The sequence below is a fragment of the Oncorhynchus clarkii genome, chromosome 2, assembly GCF_045791955.1.
Source record: "Oncorhynchus clarkii lewisi isolate Uvic-CL-2024 chromosome 2, UVic_Ocla_1.0, whole genome shotgun sequence".
NCBI classification, from domain to species: Eukaryota; Metazoa; Chordata; class Actinopteri; order Salmoniformes; family Salmonidae; genus Oncorhynchus; species Oncorhynchus clarkii.
The window spans coordinates 49,803,302-49,825,913 of NC_092148.1; the positions used below are offsets into that span (position 1 = coordinate 49,803,302).

The 22,612-nt window shown below is 41.1% G+C and overlaps 3 protein-coding genes and 1 non-coding gene across 4 annotated transcripts in view; all 4 read left to right on the plus strand.

The window, feature by feature from the left end:
- The window catches only part of LOC139368954 (phosphatidylinositol 4-phosphate 3-kinase C2 domain-containing subunit alpha-like), a 47,969-nt gene extending 44,020 nt beyond the window's left edge, over positions 1-3,949 (plus strand). The window contains exons 28-33 of the mRNA XM_071108483.1: positions 212-336; positions 869-986; positions 1,260-1,341; positions 1,714-1,823; positions 2,056-2,181; positions 2,364-3,949. Of these exons, the coding sequence (XP_070964584.1) occupies positions 212-336; positions 869-986; positions 1,260-1,341; positions 1,714-1,823; positions 2,056-2,181; positions 2,364-2,546 (744 nt within the window). The 3' untranslated portion in view covers positions 2,547-3,949. The remainder of the gene's footprint in view (positions 1-211; positions 337-868; positions 987-1,259; positions 1,342-1,713; positions 1,824-2,055; positions 2,182-2,363) is intronic.
- Positions 3,950-5,135: 1,186 nt separating this feature from the next.
- LOC139368961 (small ribosomal subunit protein uS15) lies at positions 5,136-17,180 on the plus strand. The gene is made up of 6 exons (XM_071108496.1): positions 5,136-5,195; positions 11,326-11,374; positions 14,440-14,518; positions 14,776-14,945; positions 16,472-16,572; positions 17,104-17,180. The coding sequence occupies exons 1-6, from the start codon at positions 5,173-5,175 to the stop codon at positions 17,135-17,137; spliced, it is 456 nt and encodes a 151-aa protein (XP_070964597.1). The 5' UTR covers positions 5,136-5,172; the 3' UTR covers positions 17,138-17,180.
- LOC139383689 (small nucleolar RNA SNORA19) lies at positions 16,720-16,847 on the plus strand. The gene has a single exon (XR_011628770.1). It is a non-coding gene; the product is annotated as a small nucleolar RNA SNORA19 (small nucleolar RNA).
- Positions 17,181-17,495: 315 nt separating the features above from the next.
- LOC139368971 (protein phosphatase 1 regulatory subunit 15B-like) lies at positions 17,496-21,669 on the plus strand. Its single transcript, XM_071108506.1, has 3 exons — positions 17,496-17,923; positions 18,411-19,621; positions 21,043-21,669. The coding sequence occupies exons 1-3, from the start codon at positions 17,740-17,742 to the stop codon at positions 21,280-21,282; spliced, it is 1,635 nt and encodes a 544-aa protein (XP_070964607.1). The 5' UTR covers positions 17,496-17,739; the 3' UTR covers positions 21,283-21,669.
- The last annotated feature ends 943 nt before the right edge of the window (positions 21,670-22,612 follow it).

Here is a 22,612-nt window from a genome sequence, read left to right on the forward strand (position 1 = left end):
AACCATAGACGTACATGTGTTCATTGGTCTCACTGCTGCACTGACAGGGCAAAGCTGCCCTATAGGGATACCAGAAGAACACATATCTGGCATATCAAGAGTTTGAATAAATCTACATATCGAAAAGTCATAACATGAATGTAATTCTAAACAAGATAAGCTAAAATCCTATTTTTTTTTCTCCCTCCCCCTCGTCTTCCTCCTCCTGTAGACCTATGTGGTGAGACTCTTGCGAGAGGGGCAGAGCGAGGCCCAGTTTCTCTTACGCACCTTCGACGAGTTCCAGGAGCTCCACAACAAGCTGTGCATCCTCTTCCCTCTGTGGAAGCTGCCAGGGTACACGCACCCGTGCATACACACATTTTTGGGAGAACCCACATTTTGTAGGTGTTGCTCATAGCACCTGAAGCTGTCTGGAAGTGGCATGGCAGCACCCTGTTCCCAAAAACACTTTGAAAGTCTGCCATATAATACTTATTTTCCAACATAATTTGCAAATAAATTCATAGAAAATCCTACAATGTGATTTTCTGGAATTTCTTTTCTCATTTTGTCTGTCATAGTTGAAGTGTACCTATGATGAAAATTACAGGCCTCTCTCATCTTTTTAAGTGGGAGAACTTGCACAATTAGTGGCTGACTAAATACTTTTTTGCCCCACTATATATGACCTTAGAAAGCCAAAGGTAACCTCAAATTTTACAACGACAGTAATAATATTGAGAATATTTGTTGTGCTTTAACTCGAAGAGCCTTACATTGTATGTGGGTAAAGCTTCCCTTCCACCCCCAAAAGTGTAGCCCCCACTTCTCCACAGATGCACGTCTTCTTGTTAGTGCACTAAACTTTCCCCATTCCCCTCCCTAGGTTCCCTAATAGGATGGTCTTGGGCCGTACACACATCAAGGACGTGGCGGCCAAGAGGAAGATTGAGCTCAACAGCTATGTCCACAACCTGTTGAGGAGCTCCACAGAGGTCACCCAGGTGATTGACACACACACACACACACACAGTTATAAAAGCCCAACACACTCTATTTTCACTCAATATTTTGGTCACATTTTAGGGTAGTCAGGATAGTCCATCTGTATGTGCTCTACAGATGGTCATACTATCCGTTGGATAAGAAATTGCTTCCTACGATTAGGGTTAAGTTTAGTACATAGTTAGTTGCAAGGTTACCGATAGTCCATTTGTAGATGCTCTACGGAGTATCCAAATAAGGGGTTCTCAATATTTTCTCTCTTTCTCTATCAGTGTGATCTTATCTATACATTCTTCCATCCGATCGCGAGAGACGACAAGACGGAAGGATTCGAGGCGATGGCCAAAGCACCAGGTAAATCTGAGTCCTATGTGTATATGTCAAATCACATTTTATTTGTCAAATGCGCCGAATACAACCGGTGTAGACCTTACCGTGAAATTCTTCCTTACAAGCCCTTAACCGACAGTGCAGTTAAGAAAAATATGAGTTAAGAAAATATTTACTAAATAAACGTGCGGGGTTACAGGTTAGTCAAAGTAATTGAGGTAATATGTACATGTAGGTAGAGGTAAAGTGACTACACATAGATAATAAACAAAGAGTTGCAGCAGCGTAAAAATAAGAAGGGGGGGGGCAATACAAAAATAGTCTGGGGAGCCATTTGATTTGATATGTATAGCCATTGTCGCAGCTACAGTTTTGAAAGAGTTATTTCTCCTGCAGAGGCGCCACCATTGAGTCCAACCTCAGGCAGAGTGGAGGGGGAGGTGAAGCTGTCTGTTTCCTACAGGAACAGCACACTCTTCATCATGGTCATGCACATTCGAGACCTGGTGAGTAGGGTGGCTCACAGGGCCCAATCCTAACTAGCGCACAACTCAAACTTTTGGCAGTATAATTAATTGATACCTTTATCCTTACATATCCCCACATATCTCAAGATCCATTTATTTACCCCTGATAGGATAAATAAAATGGTATGGAATTGAATTACATACATGAATCCTCAGTTTGGCCTTAGTTAATGCTCACTAAGCATGTCCATGTCCGTCTGCCTGCTTATAGGTATCTGAGGAGGAGACAGACCCTAACCCTTATGTGAAAACCTACCTGCTCCCAGACCCCCACAAAACCTCCAAGTGCAAAACAAAGATATCCAGAAAGACCAGGAACCCCACTTTCAACGAAATGGTGAGTGAAATCAGTGTGGCACATTTTCATTAGGCCACCTAGCAAATTGTCATAGCTAACGGCTTTGTGTCCTGACCGACTATCACTTTGGAACTGTTCTCCTCATCTGCCTTTGTGACGAATGCGAACTAATACAAATTGCTGCCAACTCGCGTTAACTGCTTTGACTACCTCCTCCTTAGCTTGTGTACAGTGGCTACAGCAAGGAGACCCTTGGTCTGCGGGAGCTGCAACTGAGCGTGCTTAGTGCCGAGTCGCTGAGAGAGAACTGCTACCTGGGCGGCGTCACGCTCAAGCTCAAGGACTTCGACCTCAGCAAGGAGACGGTCAATTGGTACAAGCTGACCGCCGTGCCCTACTTCTAGACGACTCCACCTGGGAACAACTCCACTTCTCACCTCTTCAAAAACTCCAGAGATACACCCATATAAGGGCAGCGGAACTGGCCACTCCCCAGGGGGGGTGCTTCTAAACTCCACCCCCTTCCTCCTCAAGCTCACCTCATTCCCAACCTCTCTTTGACCCTGTCCAGAAACCCCTCCTACCCCTGAAGGCCGTTCATGTAGATCCTAAAGAATTATAAGCAATATGGTTGTAGCACCGACCTTTCAGATCTACACAAGTGCCTAAAGGATAGGGGCTAGGCTAGGGGTTGTTTCTGGGTGTGGGGCCTTTCTCTCACTCTCACTAATCATGGTTGTTTCCTCATCGTAGCAAACAATCTCCACTTATTTTGTTTGTTCCTAAACTATAACACGAGAGCTGTAATGTTTTGTACATTTTGACATTAGAGGACCAAAATGGCTTACTTTCAGAAGAGTATATATAGATTGACACATTTATTTTTTAAAAAGGGGCTCATTTTTACATGTAACTTTTTTCTACATAGACAAATAGGAAGCGTCTGGTTTCCTGCTAAGCTAGCTGAGAATGTCTGGGGATGTGTCCGTCTCAAACCAGACTCCAGGAAAGAGAGTGATCTTGTGTTTCCCAATCACGTGCCAAAAGAACTGATGATGATGGCAAACCACTCTTCCAAAGGGGAACCGAACAGGGTGCCTTGTTTGTGTTCACAATCTCTACTACGCTCCACTTTAACCTTATCACAGTATATTTGATAGAAATTGTGATACCCCAATTGAAAAAGAAATCTATTCTGTCAAATAATGTCAACAGTTCTTCCACTGTGAGCGTGGTTCAGTACTAGCATCAGAAGGTGTTGGAATGATCAGCTCCAACTTGTCTACACACCACCATGTCTTTTTAATGGTAATTACTTGACTCCTTTTCGGGATTTGTATCACGAACACACTCTTGTTGTGCATTTGATGATGTAGGATAAGGTTGCCTCTAAACACTGATCTAAGGTCAGATGTTATATTGCCACCTATTGGTTTAAGGGTAGAATTTGGGGTGGGGTAAGCTGATCCTAGATCTGTGCTGTAGGGGTAACTTGACCTGGAGCCATATGGACAAAAAAAGGGAAAGACATCCAGGGCAAGAGATACGCTGCTTCCTCTGAGCCGACTACAAAACTAAAGATTAAATAATGAATAATGAATTTATCCTGGAGGGGTTTTAAAGAGAATATCAACAAAGACAAATAGTGACGATCCACTATTTTAATGACTGTAAAAAATAAACATGCTGAGTTTGTATTATTAACATGGCCAGTTATTTATTCGTAATTGGTTATCTTAACCAGAATGAATCGGTGTGTACTGTAATCCCTTCTTTCCTAAAGCGAATTAAATGTTTTTTGAACAAAGACTGAAGTTCATTGTGTTTTTTGTTATTTATGTTGGCAAAGGGCCAATCGAATCAGTGATATTGACTGTCATTGATAATTGTACGTCTTATGTTGTATTTCTATGCACCTGATGGTCTCTTATCCAAATCAAATGTAATTTGTCACAAGCGCTGACTGGCAATGCAGTTAAAAAAATACGTGTTAAAGTATTTACTAAAATAATCTTTAGTAAAAAATAAAGAGGAAAAAAAAAGAATAATTAAGGAGCAACAATAAAATAACAATAGCGAGGCTATATACAGGGGGTACCGGTACAGAGTCAATGTGCAGGGGTACGGGTTAGTCGAGGTAAAGTTAAAGGTAAAATTCATGGAAAGTAAGCAGCGTAAAAATGGGGGGGGAGAACAATGCAAATAGTCCGGGTAGCCATTTGATTAGATGTTCAGGAGTCTTATTTAGATGGAAAAGTCAGTGAAAATCATTCTTATGATTACATAGTCCCCAAAAAAACAGTACCACACATTTGACCGAAAATATAAGGTTGTTTGAGAATGGTTGTGTTTCTCCAGCGCCAGCCCTCACCTTTACAGCCAATCTAGTGGCGGGGCTGCAGTTCAGTTGTCTGAAAACAGTGCGGGATTGTGGCTTTCTTCTACTCAAGCGCATTTGACGTAATTTCCCACGCAGGCGCAAAATTGTTATTTCAATCGCGTGGAGGCATTCATGTTCATTTCGAATATTTTCAAAGAACCGGATTATTTTGCTCTGTTCACCTAAGAGTCGTTAATTTGGTTCACAAACGGCTCTTCGTTCACTAATGCTTAGAAATTGCTCTAAAACCATGAACACATTCTAAATCTGTAATTTAAAGCCTAAAACGTTGCTTACCGTTATATAAGATCGTGAAACGTGATTTAAAATAAGTGTTTACCTGATCAAATTATTAGATTGCCTGTAAAAAAAGAGAAACCACCTTCTATATTGTTGCTGCACTGAGGAATTACCATCTTCAGACAATGTTTTTATCATTTATATCCAGATAATAGATGTCTGGAGCTAAAAAAACAACAATATTAACAGCACAGATTGAACAATGAGGTTTAGTTATACAAATCTTTGATTAACAGTATGCAAATCAGTGAGCCAAATGAACAACTCCCTTGGTTCCCAACGTTCACCAAAAGAGCTGTTCGTTCACGAACGACCGGCCATCCAAGGCTCTCTCTTTCTCTACTGCTATTATGGGTCGCATGCACGCTCCCGGGTAAGCTTTATTTTCACCGTACAAAACAGCTTTTTAAACATCACTTATTAAATATATTTACCATTTATGCAATGAGAATATATTGTCTACACATGACATCCACATTGAACCGTCTAAATCGCCCCAGTCCCAATAATTTAAGAGTTTAAACATTGACCCATTTAGCAAGCTAACTTAGCCAGCTACAAGCTAGTTACAGCCAGTCGTATAACTGGTTACTGCTAGCCAACACACTTCCCTGCGAGATGATGTAAAGCCAGCAAGCTAAAGTATCCACCACACAAACACTTTATCACTAGCTTATAACGTTATGAACTAACGGTAACTCCCTGTTTTCTTTTCAATTTAGTATTGTCTCAATGGGGCCATTTTAGCTAACGTTAGGGTGTTATAGTGGTAAAATAAGCATTGCTTTTAGGGCTGAACGGAGCATACCAAATGACACAACAGACTCTCAGAAGCACAGTGTGGTCAGGTTTGTTTAATTTCACTTTTATTTTTATCAGATTTGTTTTATTTAATCAGGTAGGCCAGTTGAAAACAAGTTATCATTTAAAACTGCGACCCGGCCCCAGATAAAGCAAAGCATTGCGACAAAAACTACAGTCAATAACACAATAGAAAAATCTAAATACAGTGTGTGTGTAACAGTATAACTTTAGACTGTCCCCTCGCCCATCAAGGTCTCAGAGCAAGTGACGTCACTGATCGAAACGCTATTTAGCGCGCACCACCGCTAACTTGCTAGCAGTTTCCCATCCGTTACATGTGCAAAAGTAAGATTAGGGAGGTAAGGCAATAATTTATAGGCCATAGTGGCGAAGTAATAACAATTTAGCATTTAACACTGACTGGAGTGATAGATGTGCAGATGATGATGTGCAAGCAGAGATAATGTGTTGCAAAAGAGCAAACAAATATATGGGGATGGGGTAGTTGGGTGGACTATTTACAGATGCGCTGTGCACAGGTGCAGTGATCGGTAAGCTGCTCTGACAGCTGATGCTTATAGGTAGTGAGGGAGATATAAGTATCCAGCTTCAGTGACTTTTGCAGTTCGTTCCAGTCGTTGGCAGCAGAGAACTGTAAGGAAAGGCGGCCAAAGGAGGAGTTTGCTTTGGGGATGGCCAGTGAAATATACCTGCTGGAGCGCGTGCTACGGGTGGGTGCTGCTATGGGGACCAGTAAACTGTGAAGGCGGGCTTTACCAAGCAAAGACTTCTAGATGACCTGGATCCAGTGGGTTTGGCGATGGATATGTCGCGAGGGCCAGCCAACGAGAGCATACAGGTCGCAGTGGTGGGTAGTATATAGAGCTTTAGAGTGACAAAACGGATGGCACTGTGATAGACTATGTCCAATTTGCTGAGTAGAGTGTTGGAGACACAGGTCAATGGCAAAGCCTTTTCCAAAAATAGCACCAAAATGACAGACTGGACTCTGACTAACAAACATAAACTGGGTGTTTCGAGCCCTAGCTGAATGCTGATTGGCTGAAAGAACAGACTTTAGCCGTGGCATATTGGCCATAAACCACACCTCCTTCGGCCTTACAGCTTAATTATATAACTGGTGGGTCTAATCCTGAATGCTGATAGGTTAAAAGTGCATTTCAGACGGTGTCTTTTCCACACGTTACCGTCTAAATCTATGACGTTAAAATTCCTATTTACTCTGTTCCATCTGACTGCGCAATCCACTGTCTCATCAGCTCAGGCAGGGAAGTTTATAAAGTTGATCTCCACTATTATAAAAACCATGTAGACATTCTCACATTAATTTTAGAGTAATATTTAGTTTTCAACAGCGGAAATTTGTATAAACTGTCTCCAACATTGTTTCCATATTCAAATTCGTTCTCCAACCATAGTAATGAACGCGTAGGGGTCGGGGCGAGAGAAAGAATGCAAGCAGCGTTTCTGAGCCAGTTGAAATCATTAATCAGTTTTATGTGCAAAGAAAAGTAAATTAAAAAAAGGTCAAACGTAACGCAGCTAGTTTGCCGTTTTCCAGCGTCAGTTTGAAGTGATTGTGTTACTGTAGCTGTGTTGTTGGCTAGCTCCTCTGAACAACATTGTCCTGACAAGTGAGCATATTTTCTATGCTAGGCAAAATCGTGCCTCATTGGCATTGTTATGGATGTATCCAAATACATGTCACTAGAAAACAGCTTAAACAAATGCAGCTACTGTTGTTATTCTGTCTGCACTGTTTGACGTGACTGTAAGTTAGCCATAGTTGGCTAGCTAGCAAGCAAGGGATAATAGCGTTGCCAGCCAGTATGGCAATGGAACATTTAGAACCAACAACTGGGTCGCGTCCATAGATACAGAACAAAAAGACTGAACGACTGGCTCTGGCAAGCGTTCCAATAGAACGACTGACCAGCCGGCTTGGGTAGCAACCCTAGATTTGTTTCGGGACTATATCTTGTGGAAGGATGAAATAGTATGAATAATTCATATATATATATTATTATTATTTTTTTTTTTTTATGAAAAGATGTCAATCGTTATTTTAATATGTTGGTAACCCCTTGTATAAAAGTAATAATGCCCTCCAAGCCGGTGTTTGGAGGATATATTGGCACTGCTTGCCGGCCCTCCACGAACAACACCCGTTTTTCTTCAAAACACCGGCTTCTCGGACATTGTCACTTAATTATACCATGGAGTTGTTAGCCAATGCTCTCTGATTGGCTTTAAGAGCGTTCTGAAGCGTGCATTATTTCCATATAACGCTTTGTATATTTGCACGGTAGAATTCAGTGGCTAAAGTTTTAAAAAAAAATAAAGACAATTCGATATTCACAAGCTAGGACTGATGGTTTGGTTAGCTAAACTAGCACGTTTGTTTGTTTTGGTTACCATGGCAACTACTATAGCTATCTGAACTTGCTAGCTACTTCAGTTGATGTTGAACCTATTTCTTCCAGCAAGTGAGTAAATTTCTAGTGGCAAATGTGTTAAATTATAACCATGGTATGAAAGGGATAATCAACTCGGAGCTCTATGCGTTTTCTGGTTAATAATACAACTCCCCTGGGTGGAAGGTCAGTTCCACTCCGCTAGCGCGTTGTGGAACACACCTTCCACGTCGTTCATTCTTTTCCATGGAACGCATCCCTTATGAAACTCATATCTCAAGAAAGGAATGTCCTATCAACATGACAGTTTCAGGGGTTATACAATATAATGAGCATGTTAAAATGGAATATAATGAAATATGCAAATTGGCTGTTAATTTATGCACATATTGTAAGTATGCAATAAAATCATTGACAATTGCTAGGTTTCCATCTAATTGGTGACAGATTTTCATACGAATATTGTAAAACCTGCGTAATGAAAATATATGCATTTCCCCACCTGTGTTTTCACCAAATGGACTTGTTGGAATAAAAATAAGTGTGATTATAGACTAAATGTAATTTTTCACTCAAGTTTTCATTTCATTGCATTTTCAACTCCTCTGATAGTTTGGTCACAAAACTGTTGCATTAAATAGCAAATGTGCCTACTCTGGTCCTGGCACATGTTCTCTATCCAACAGCTCACAGAAACAATGTGGGTAGGCTCATCTACATGATCTACATTATGAGAATATTATGGATAGGAGCAAGAATATCTTTATTTGTCAAGCAGTCAAGCTTCGATCATCATGTCACCAGAATAAGACCCCCGTATTTATTGGAAAGGAGCATCAAGATCACCATGCCCTTTCACCACCCTGTGACATTCATCATAACTTATTTCATCTATAGCCTAATAAACTGCATGGTTTCCCAATTCATAGGAACAATTTGATATGAAGCAATTGAAACTGAGGTTTAAATTGATTATAGTGAATTTTTGTTTCACCAAATCGAGCGAGAGAGGGAGTCTTGAGAACACGGTGAGAGGAGAAAACGGCCCACTCTATCTCTCAGCTAATGTTAGCTAGCTAGCTAAACGGCTTGTTAGCCACCTACTCGCGGTAAACCTATGATCGCTTCAACAATTCAGCATGAAATCTTTATAGCAGCATATTAAAATGCTACCAAGAACCTGAGCTTTGTAGTGATATACGTTTTTGTATATGGTCACAGTGTAGATGAATGCTTGTTTGTTGCTTTCATTCTCACTCAGAGAGTTTTTTGCGCTTGCTCCATAAAACTCCTTCCAGAAGTCAGTCAACTTGTCTTCTTCGAGTTGATACTCTAATAGTTTGATTGAACAATATGACACCTACAGAAATGGACGAATGAAAACAGTATTTTCAGGAGAGCCCGAAAAGTGGTTGTCAGAAGCGTCAAACCGCTCTGACCCCTCTGATTGAGCTTGCTCCCCCGAATCAGAGATGCTCACAAATGGTTTATCAGACAACACTGACATTTACAATATTTTGTTATTCACAACATATTAAGGAAGATTTTTGTGAAAAAATATTTACATTTAATTCAGTTAATAAAATGGTATTGTCTGAAGAGATAGAGAAGATGCATACGGTGTATAATTCAAGGCTATCTTAGTTCGTGCAGGTGACTGTGACCACCTCCTCAGTCAGACCAATTGGCAGAACTGCTAGAATATGTTCTGGAAGTTAACTTCTTGATGCACCCATCCCATTAGCGGGATCATTTTCCTCAACCACCGCAGAATTGCAGAGCGCCAAATTCAAATTAAATCACTAAAAATATTTAGTTTTCATGAAATCACAAGTGCAATATAGCAAAACACAGCTTAGCTTGTTGTTAATCCACCTGGTGTGTCAGATTTCAATAAAGCTTTTCGGCGAAAGCATACCAAGCGTTTATGTAAGCACATCTCTCAGTAGGAAAAATATTACAAACAGATAGCAGCCAAGTAGATTGGTCACGAAAGTCAGAAAAGCAATAAATTAAATTGCTTACCTTTGATGATCTTTGGATGTTTGCACTCACGAGACTCCCAGTTATACAATACATTTTCATTTTGTTCCATAAATATTATTTTTATATCCAAAATACCTCCATTTGGTTGGCGCGTTATGTTCAGAAATCAACAGGCTCGAGCGGTCACGACATCGCAGACTAAAATTCCAAATAGTATCCGTAATGTTCGTAGAAACATGTCAAAAGTTTTTTATAATCAATCCTCAGGTTGTTTTTACAATATATAATCAATAATATATCAACCGGGAATGTAGCTTCTTCAGAGAGAGAGAGAGAAAATGAATGCTCCAAGCTGTTGCGCATACAAAACGCTGCTGGCACCCAGCCATACAATGATGGGATGTGATCTTTCTCGCTCATTTTTTCAAAATAAAAGCTTGAAACTATGTCTAAAGACTGTTCACACCATGGGGAAGCCATAGGAAAAGGAATCTGGTTGATATCCCTTTAAATGGAGCGAAGGCAGGCTATGGAACATGTAGCTTTCAAAATAGAAGCCACTTCCTGTTTTGATTTTCCTCAGGTTTTCGCCTGCAATATCAGTTCTGTTATACTCATAGACAATATTTTGACAGCTTTGGAAACTTTAGAGTGTTTTCTATCCTAATCTGACAATTATATGCATATTCTAGATTCTGGGCCTGAGAAATAGGCAGTTTAATATGGGTACGTTTTTCATCCAAACATCAAAATACTGCCCCCTACACTCAAGAGGTTTTAAGAAGGGAGACATTGCTCAGTTTCTTGGTTAAGAACCAGGAACCAACCCTATGAATAATGCTTATGTAGCTTTTTTATATAGCAGTATATAAGAGGACTGAAGGGACCGCCCTGGCGGCGCTTGTGACAGACTTGTACATGTGTTGTAACCTCTACAATTAACTGATAATAAATAGTGATTAGTCATTGAATATAAATAGTAATTGAATATTGGCTTCAGGTGTCTCTGGTGTTGAATTTCCACCACAATATCATGATTAATAAAGTGAGCACCAGAATCAAACCGTATTCCCGGTCAGTGTTCAGATTTTGTCACATGAACTAACACCCTACAAACGTTAGTATTTGACGGACTCAGTCTTATCACCATCTCGGTCGGTTCACTGAATTTGTAGCCAACAATGAATTGCACCGCACACAAACATTTTTCAACCTGTTTACTGCCAGTTTAGCTACTTATAAATTGCCCAACTAATGTGAATGCCATGTCTGTTGCAGAAAGGGCTTGTCCCAGTCGGCGCTGCCTTACAGGCGAAGTGTCCCCACTGTAAGTACAACGGTTCATCAGTATTGTTGGGTCAATATTGGTCTGCTGTATACTATACGAGTGGATGTAGGCAGCTAGTGTCTACATAAGACTGGTAAGTAAAGCCTTCGGTAAGAAGGTGAGTGGACACCTACCTGATGGTAGGGAAGTCAAATGAATGGGCTGCTGTAGATATGGGAGTTATTTCTAGAGCACCCGGTTAAATTGTGAATAAGAGCATTTTTGTAATCTCAAAATGGTTCCACTAGTGAGAAATGTGTGATTATTGAAAAAATCTTGCTTCATTTAATATAAACCTAAATTAAGATATTTAATTATTACGCTAGTTTCCATCATGTGGACAGTATTTTGTCATATTGAATTAGGGAGAATTGCACATCCTTTTTACCTCAGATTGGTGATGTTTGTAAAAGGTTGTAGTCAACACGATGACACAAGATCAATTGCATAATCCATATCTTTGGTTTTGTACTGTTAATTTTGTCATATGTGGTGGAGGTAGCAGGTCTTAGAACGCAGCTATCCTTTGTGTCTCAAATGGCAAAGAGAATTCTGGGTGGTCTCTATAAAAGTCGCTGACCGCACACCAATACACAAACTATCACTCAAACAGCCAACCCTTTTTATTGTAAATAAGAATATCATTTTTTAAAACACTTCTACATTCATGGATAATCCTGAATGACTCGTGAATAATGAGTGAGAAAGTTAGACTCACAAATATCATACCCCCCCCCCCTATGTTTAGAAACATATTATATGTTATTATATTATTGTGATAATTTGTGTATTGGTGTGCGGTCAGCAACTTTTATAGAGAGACCGCCCAGATAATATTCACATTTTTGGTGACTTCAGTATTCGCTTGGAAGAGTCCACAAACCCATTCCAAAAGGCTTTTGGAGCCATCATCGACTCAGTGGGTTTTGTCCAACATGTCTCCGGGCCTACGCATTGCCACAGTCAATCCCTGGATTTAGTTTTGTCCTGTGGAATAAATATTGGGAATCTAAATGTTTTTGCAATCGCAACAAATAATCTACTCAGACCCCAACCAAGGATTATCAAAAGACACTATATAAATTCTCGGACAACCCAAAGATTCCTGGATTCCCTTCCAGACTCCCTCCACCTACCCAAGGACGTTGGAGTAAAAAAAATCAGTTAACCACCGAATCGAGGATCTAAATGTAACCTTCCTAATACAATGGGTGGGTCTAATCCTTAATGCTGATTGGTTAAAACCGCATTCCACAAGTTCGCACCGGCTAAATATCTGACATTAAAATGCCTATTTACTCTGTTCCATCTGACTGCGCACAGAGTAAATCGCGCCTCATTAGCTCATTGTTATGGATGTATCCAAATAAATGTCACTAGAGAACAGCGTAAACAAATGCAAATGCGGCTATTTTGCTGTTATTCTGGCTGCAGAACGTGACTATGTTAGCCGTAGTTGGCTAGCTAGCAAGCAAGGGATAAGAACGTTGCCAGCCAGTATGGCAATGGAACATTTAGAACAAAACAACTGGGTTGCGTCCATAGATACAGAACAAAATGACTGAACCGATAGAACGAACGAAGCCGGTGTTAGGAGGATATATTGGCACGGTTTGCCAGCCCTCGACTAACAACACCTGTGCCAATATATCCTCCAAACGCTTCACGGGCATTATCACTTAAGAAATACCCTAGATGCAGTCGCACCTCTAAAAACAAAAATCATTTGTCACAAGAAATGAGTTCCTTGCTATACAGAAAATACCTGAGCCCTGAAGCAAGCTTCCAGAAAATTGCAATGGAAGAGGCACTCCACCAAACTGGAAGTGTTCTGACTATCTTGGAAAGATAGTACCGTGCAATATCAAAGGGCCCTCGCTGCTGCTCAATCAGCCTTTCCAACCTAATTGAGTAGAATAAAAACAATCAAATGTATTTTTGATATGATCACAAAGCTAACTAAAAAGCAGTATTCCCCAAGAGAGGATGGCCTTCAGCAGTGTTGAATTCATGAAATTCTTAGACGAAAAGATAATTAGAAAGCAAATTATGGACTCCTCTTTGAATCTGCGTATTTCTCCAAAACTTAGTTGCCCGAGTCTGCCAATAACTGCCAGGGCCTAAGATCAATCGAGACAATCAAGTTTTTAAATCACGTATCTCTCGATACATTCACAAACATAGTCATGGCCTCTAAACCTTCCAGCTGCCTACTGGACTCTATTTCAAATAAACTACTGAAAGAGCTACTTCCTGTGCTTGGCCCTCCTATGTTGAAGATAATAAACAGCTCCCTTTCCTCAGGATGTATACCAAACTCACAAAAAGTGGCAGTAATAAAGCCTCTCCTCAAAATGCCAAAATTGATTTTTTTTAAGTATCAGCCTATATGGAATCTCCAATTCCTCTCAAAAAAAAAGCTGTTGCGCAGTCCTTCCTGAAGACAAATAATGTATACGAATGGTTGCTGGTTCAAATCCCAGAGGAGGCAAGGTGGAAAAATCTGCCATTCTGAATGACACCCACCTGTCTTGATCAATGAGATTATTTTGGAAAAAATTATGATAGCATGTATATTATTTTATTTGTGCATATTGGAAAAAATAAATTCAACAACTCACCATTTTCTAATTGCCTGGTTTCATGGGCAACTAGCCACAGGAGTTTATAAGCCAACGGAGCCTTCTGAAATTATTAAGAAAGTACTGCTAAATTTAGTTTGGTGGACATTCTTCTGTAATTGGTGAGTATGGAGCCAATAATTAACTCCGTACGGGAGCTTCACACACCTGGTTACAGAATGTGGCTAGGTGTTACACTGGTTGGAGCTTAGATTGCTCATTTCCTGGTCTGCTCGCTGAACCCAGACTCCAAGTAAATATGAAAAGGTTTGTCAATCCAGGCATGGATGATGTCAGTGTACTCCTTATAATCGGGAGTAGCTGGATTAAGGAACATTTTCATATCCGTTTTCAGTCTGGGTGAGGTCATCATCGGATGAAAAGTCAGCCCTCCTCATGTTCCGGCCTTCAATGGCATAACACTCTTATGGTGTTCTCTTCCAGTGGCTGAAGCTGACATCTGATGATGTCAAGGAACAGATCTTCAAGCTGGCCAAGAAGGGATTGACCCCATCTCAGATTGGTAAGTGCAACAATAGCAAATACCAGCTGACGGTCCATGAATGAGAGAGCTTTATCTATTCATTGTTGTTGAAATGTCATCTTTGGGTGAGTTCTGAATAAAGCTGGATTTAGGCTAACAGGGGTGCCTGTCTGTTTCCTCATGGGCAAACTGCTTTGGTGTCATGCCAAACAGAAAGGTATCCAACCATGATTACGGTCATTTATCTTGACTGTCCAGTTGACTCTGTCCCTTCCTTCCTCCCCTTCTCTGTCCAGGTGTCATTCTGAGGGACTCCCACGGTGTGGCCCAGGTGCGGTTTGTCACCGGCAACAAGATTCTGAGGATCCTCAAGACCAAGGGCCTGGCCCCAGATCTTCCCGAGGACCTGTACCACCTCATCAAGAAGGCTGTGGCTATCAGGAAGCATCTGGAGAGGAACAGAAAGGTGAGCAGGCTCACATAACATAGGCTATGATGGGACACTTTGAAAATACATCCTTCCTTGAGGTAGGCCAATGATTGATCTAATATGGCTTGATGGGTGAAATCTAGTTGTAACATTTCAGTGTTTACTTCAAGGCAGGGAGGAAGATATTTTCATAAGCCGTATTTTATTCAGAACGCTGTCCCTTTAAGCGAGCTAGCAACCTTTCGGTTACTTGCCCAACGCTCTAACCACTAGGCTACCTGCCGCCCGTCCAAGATAATCCATCCACCTGACAGGTGTGGCATATCAAGAAGCTGATTAAACAGCATGAACATTACACAGGTGCACCGTGTGCTGGGGACAATAAAAGGCTAGTCTAAAATGTTCAGTTTGTCACACAACACAATGCCACAGATGTCTCAAGTTTTGAGGGACTGTGCAATTGGTATGCTAACTGCAGGAATGTCCATCAGTGCTGTTGCCGGAAAATTGAATGTTTAATTCACTACCATAAGCCTCGTCCAACCTCGTTTTAGAGAATTTGGCAGTACAACCTACCTGCCTCACAATCACAGACCACCTGTATCGTGTGGGCGAGCGGTTTGCTGATGTCAACGTTGTGAGCAGAGTGCCCCATGGTGGCGATGGGATTATGGTATGGGCAGGCATAAGCTACGGACAACGGTCAAAATTGCATTTTATCGATGGCAATTTGAATAAACAGATACCGTGACGAGATCCTGGGGCCCATTGTTGTGCTATTCATCCGCCGCCATCACCTTATGTTTCAGCATGATAATGCACGGCCCCATGTTGCAAGTCTCTGTTCCCAATTCCAGGAAGCTGAAAATGCCGCAGTTCTTCCATGGTCTACATACTCACAAGACATGTCACCTACTGAGCATGTTTAGGATGCTCTGGATCAACGTGTATGACAGCGTGTTCCAGTTCCCACCAATATCCAGGAACTTGGCACAGACATTGAAGAGGAGTGGGACAACATTCCACAGGCCACAATCAACAGCCCGATCAACTCTATGCAAAGGAAATGAGTCGCGCTGCATGAGGCAAATGGTGGTCACACCAGATACTGACTGGTTTTCTGATCCACGCTCCTAGCTTTTTTTAAGGTATCTGTGACCAGCAGATGCATATCTGTATTCCCAGTCATGTGAAATTAATAGATTAGGGACTAATGAATTCATTTCAATTGACTGATTTCCTCATATGAACTGTAACTCAATAAAATCATTGAAATTGTTGCATGTTGCGTTATATATTTTTGTTCAGTATATTTACATCTGATGGCCGAAGTGACCCCCATCGCACAATCGTCAAAAGTAGGCCGACCGATGTAAACACGTTTTTGTCTCTCACAAGATGTGTTAAATTTTGAGCCATATCAGGGACAGCACTCTCCTGTCTGGGTCTGGTGTTTTTGTACTGCATGTGGGGATGAGTCATGTGTGCACTCTTTAAGAATAGCTTGTTAAACTACTTTGTTTCTAGAGATGCTAATGTCTGTACCCCTGTTTTTTTTGCAGGACAAAGATGCCAAGTTCCGCCTGATTCTCACCGAGAGCAGGATCCACAGACTGGCCCGTTACTACAAGACCAAGAGAGTACTTGCTCCCAACTGGAAGTAGTATGTACCAGTAAACACAATTACTGCTCTTTTGTATGGCAAACATAGTCTGTCATACTTAATTAAGCTCAAATTGCTTCATAACATGTCCATTATATTACTGTACCAGACCTCTGTCTATGCCATTTAATTTGGTCGCTATGACTCCTGCACAATTATATGTCCTACTCTTTGTCCTGTAAGAGCTGAGATATTTCTGTTGTGCCAGAGAAATGCTGGAGGTCAATTATCAGAGTGGCTGCACTGCCAACTCTGCCAGTCCCCTTCATATAGCACTGTATTATACACTATAACCATGGTTTATTTCCGGGTTGTCTGATCTTGGGTCAAATATAACTAATTAGAATGTGAGTCATTATTTAAAAAATATAAAAAAAATTGAAGTGGAGTGCCCTGATTTGTGTTGTAAATTGAAACGCAAAGCAGTTCTTTGTATTCTCTTCATGCTTGGTTAGGTGGTTCACTTTTGGTTTGTGAGAGTATTATTGCGTTTTCCTGTCTCTAATAATTCCCTTTATGTTTCTTCTCCAGCGAGTCCTCGACAGCTTCTGCTTTGGTGGCATAATCATCATCACGTTTTGGATAAATAAATAATTAGGATTCAAATATTTATTTGTCTTGTGTTTATTTAATGAGGACATTTTTGAGAATAATTTGTACATGTCTTTATGAAGCCGTCTCAATGAATTACATGGCGGCATAATATGGATATGTAGTGGGAGTTTCTATTTGTGTAATAGTGTTGTCATACGTTTATTTTAGACTGAACTACAGCGGCAGCCAAGTGGAATTTACGGGAACTTTCCATGCACTTTCCATGCGTCACTGAAACACGTGAGTGGCGGTAGAGTTTACAATGAGGAGGAGGCACTTGGGTGTGACTGACGCTTACCTTGTCCAATCACAGCATGATACGACGACGCGAACTTGTTTATTTAAGGACAGTGTCGTCGCAATCGTTCGACATTCACTCTACTACAACATCACAACTGAAAATATGCCTGCACGACTACTCAACGTTTGAGATATTTTACATTCGTAGAAAGTAATACTTCAGGGGAAAATGAAGTATTGTCTTACGGTACGACAACTGACGAGGGAGAGTAATCTAGTTGTTTTCGACGAGCGATATCAGAATACGTGAGGATAATTGTTCGAATTATAGACATGACTCGAGTTAAAATGGCATCAAGTGGCATCAATTCTTCTGCGATTAGTTCTAATCGAACTGCGATGGAGAGGTTTGGCGACCGTGGTATGGCACTCCTACCGTGGATCATGCATATACTGACCGTACTGTGGGAACAACTACGGTCGTTGGTCCATGTCATTTACTACAGTTTCTTGTCAGGTACAGTAATGTTCATTTCCATTTCTGTGTTGTTGTATCTGTCGAACTGCTTTGCTTTATCTTGGCCAGGTCGCAGTTGCAAATGAGAACTTGTTCTCAACGAGCCTACCTGGTTAAATAAAGGTGAAATAAAAAAAATGGATGCAGAAACCTCACTACTTTTATGTGTGGGGAAATGTGGCCCTGGTCGCACGGAGTGTAACTTGTTTTGACCTGGTACCGTAAAACAGGCGACAGTAACAATATAACAAGTTCATTAATGTTCTTATTTGATAAAACATTTGGGGGGGGGGGGGGGGGAATGGGTTGGTAGGCTCGTTATTGTCCAAATAACAATACCGGACATAGAACCATGTCTATTTGGTATGACATGTCAACAATTTGTACATTGTTTAATACATACAGTCTGTGTTAATCAGGCAAAAAGAGGGACGTTTTGGCAAACTATATAGGTAGCCTAACCTATTGTTTTTTTTTTTTTTTACAGTTTTCCATATGTTCAGGTTTGAAGTTCACCTAAGAATCAACTCTGTCTCCGGAAATTCCCACACATTGGCCTTTCTGTCCAGTCTACAGGCTGAGGCGATGTGCTGCAGATTGGTGGACGACTTTGTGTCCCATGCCAGGATGGATAGCGATTATGGACTTTATCTTGGACACCACCCCAGCTGGAAACTGGGCTTTCCAAGTGACTGTAACCTGTTAGTGAGCAGCGCTGACCGTAGCTCCAGCTTGGATGAAATGTCTTGCAACAACAAGGAGAAAGTGTTTGACTTTAAAACCAAACATGACACCACCAAAGATGATCTGAGTCTTTACTGGGGTAAAGAGGATGACCGAAACATGGGAGCATTTGACAGTGAGGACAGTAAAGCACTTTGCGAGTCCCTGGCCATCTCCAGCGACCCTTACAACCCCTTCTCTTTCCCCTCTTGCAATTCAAGCTGCTCCAATATGGAGGAAACAATAAATGAAGATCAAATTGGCGGCGGCGGCCTCGACTGTAACTTGTCCAGCCGGCCGGGTGAAGAACTTCAAGAGAGCCTCGGTGGCTTGAACATCTGGACCAGTCGTTCAGATAGCGAAAGCAGCTGGGGGAGTTCTGATGATTCGTGCGCAGACCTGGACGAAGAGGAAAGCGACAGACTCTGGGCGCTCTTCACCAGCCCCGTCGACCCATACAACCCCCTGTGTTTCACAGCATCTGTAGCCAGCTCAGTCCCTCACACAGACAAAACACTTACACACTCCCAGGAAGCTGAAAGGGCCTCAGACCTGACCTCATGTTCTTCTGACACCGTTGACAGCGAGACCCCTGGCCCTTCCTCCTCTGAGGATGACACAGAGGAGCAGCTATGGAGGTCCCGCTCCCAAAATAAAGACCCTTACCACCCTCTGAACTTCTGTGCCTGCCTCCAGAGCTCCCCTACAACCACAGAGCCACCTGCCTTCAGCACTGGAGACCCACTCACCCCACAGACCTGTCCCACACAGACACCACCCAGCCAGGGTAAGCAGAGGGGCGTTGTGGCCAAAAGCCTCCAAACAACCAGGCACACAAAGCCTTGTCTACCCAAGAGACCGCTAAAGCAGCATTGCCACCCAGCTACTACACTAGTGCCCTGGAAGAAACCTGAAGCTAAAGTAACAGGAGGACAAGGACAACCTCAGGAGAAGTTCAATCACCCTCTTAAAAAGGTTATTAGTTTTCCCTGTTCTACATCCCTCAGTCTATAGTTGTAGTAGTTTTACTGCCTTAAAAATGATATGTCCATCACATCGCCCATATAAACATTAGCAACCAAACATGATGTACTATTAATAGCTCAAGTTTACATATTGGCTAAACATAATACTTGAATATTAGGAACTGAATATTAGTAAGGGGGAAACACTTTTATTTACTCAGAAATACAAAACAAATATATAAGAAAGGTAATGGGCGATTCCACACAAGCGCAAATATTTTTTCGTATTCCAGATTGTTTTGGCAATTTTCAAACTTATTTGGGCAAGAAAGGATGTTTGATATGCTTTTTCCATTTGTATCACAAACCGTTTGAGAGAATTGTGAGTGGCCATTTTAGGCCCTTTTTAGACTTATACATGCCTCCTTTGAGACCCGTGAACCGACAACATCTTGGTGTCATTTATACTCCTTAAAGTGAGCTCTCAAACATGGATTATGTCTAGATTCTGAAAGAAAAAAAAAACACATTAATTTATTCAACATTTAAATATGAATATCTAAAAGCTACACTTTTTGATTTAGCTAACTTTTGACATTGTTTAGAACAATATTCTCTTTAAACATGTCACATTTCCAGAGTGGGCTCTCTGGTACTTCTTAACGATATAATCCATTTTATACATAGAAAGTGAAGTTATAGGTCATTAACCAGTCACAGCCCTCCTTTAGGATTGCGAATTCAGCAAATCACCAGCAGAGGGAGTTCCATTTGAATCCATTTACCTGTCACTGTGTTTGTTGGTGATGCTCATAAAATGTATCATAACTTCAGCATTAGCAGAGAGCCCCTTCTGGAAATTTGATGTACTTCTAGAGTATATTGTTCCAAACGATGTTTTAAGATGAACAAAAATGGGTAGTTTTGAGATTAATATTTTTAATGTTGAATAAATGTCAACCATTGTATTTCAGAATCCAGACATACTCCATATTTTAGAGAACACTATAAGGAGTGTAATGCCACCACGATGTCTGTATTATGTACAGATTGTTTGGGATACAAATGTAAAAAGCATGTTAAACAGCCTTCCTCTCAATGGGGTTTCCATGTGAAAATTGCCCGAACAATCTTGAGTTACCAAAAATGTATTTCCTGCTTCCGCTAGTGTGGAATCTCCCCCAATGTAAATTGTAGTATAGTTGATGGTGAGGTCATTCAATGACTCATCTGCCTCGTACACAGCGTAGGCTTACTTGTGTGCTTACCCAAGCCCTTGTTTATTGTTGCTTAGCAACATAGGTTGTAATGACTAAACCTGTCATATGATACGAGAGTCATGAGTCAGCGGATAGTAATGTTGTGTGACCGTCTCCCAACACTGCAGTCAAATGCTCTCATCTGACGTGTGTACCTGTTTGTGTATTTTAGGTGCGGTTCTCACCACTTGTCCAGGTCCATGTGATGCATACTTGGCCCTTTGCCCGGCAGATGTCTCGCAAAGGACCCTGGGAGGAACTAGCCCGCGATAGAGACCGGTTCCGAAAGAGGATCCAGGAAACCGAGCAGGCCATTGGCTACTGCTTCAGTCAATCACACAGAGACACAATTTGGGCAAATTTGCTAAGCACTTCAACATCAGCCATGAGCTCTGCTCTCCATGAGCTCTGAACATACATGTTTTACCATACCTTCCTAATGAGAACTTTTGATTGGTTGCAATGCAACATATGGTTTTAGGTCAATTATAATGTAAATATGGTGGTTTTAGGCCAAAAGGATTTGGCATCAAATTCTACCTGCACTGTACCTCAACACTGTTGCACTGATTTATATATTGGATATAGTTTATTATTCAACATTAATGTATGTAATGTTCTTTTGTATGCCTTACAATGTAATTTATTAATGCCCTATGGAGCTTGTTTAGTGTTTGAATTGTACCAGTTTGAAATGTTCATCTTAATCCAGATAAGTGGTGTATTTAGAACTAAAATAATTAACAGATGGTATTTGTGATCATACTACAGTTAATAAACAACCTGTTTGACGCCATAACAATAATGGTCTGTAATTCATCTTTGGATAAGGAAAACCATAACTAAATGTCTACTTTTTAAATTGAAATAACTTGAATCAGAATGAAACTTCAGTTGGTGTGATTATTTTAGTGGGAGGTATACTTTGACCCTCCTGTGTGAGGTCAACCAAACCTATATCTCTGTCACCATAGCTACACAGAAGTCAGTGTAAACTTGAATGCATAATGTGTCACGTCTATATTTACTGCCTTTTGTGGGCACAGCTGTTCCATGTAAAGGCAAAAGGCTTTCTGTCTCAGATTGTAGTGACATGCCTACAAAGCAGGGAGGGTGTGGTCACCTGGGGAGTGTTCAGTGGAGTGAAAGTTCACAACGCTGCAGATAAATGTAATGTATAGAGCTGACATGAGTCAATTAATCTCCACAATACCAGGCTTGTCAGTATTTTCTGTATAATCTTGCAGAAAAGTCCCTCCATTCACTTCAATATTCACCTATTCTCCACATAAATCTAGTTGCCTACCTATTTTCACACTATGTCCCTTGGGCTGTGTTTACACAGGCAGTCCAATTCTGATCTTTTTTCTACTAATTGGTCATTTGATCAATCCCAGATATTTTCACATCAGACCAATTGCTCGTGGAACATCTCATTCTAAAATCATGGGCATTCATTTGGAGTTGGTCCCCCCTTTGCTGCTATAACAGCCTCCACTCATCTGGGATGGCTTTCCACCAGATGTGGGAACATTGTTGTGGGGACTTGCTTCTATTCAGCCACAAGAGCATTAGTGAAGTTGGGCACTGATGTTGGGCGATTAGGCCTGGCTCGCAGTCGCCGTTCCAATTCCTCCCAAAAGTGTGCGATGGGGCTGAGGTTAAGGCTTTGTGCAGACCAGTCAAGTTCTTACAAACTGTCGTGGAAATTGCAAGATTATTGTATTATAATAGTTGTTTTA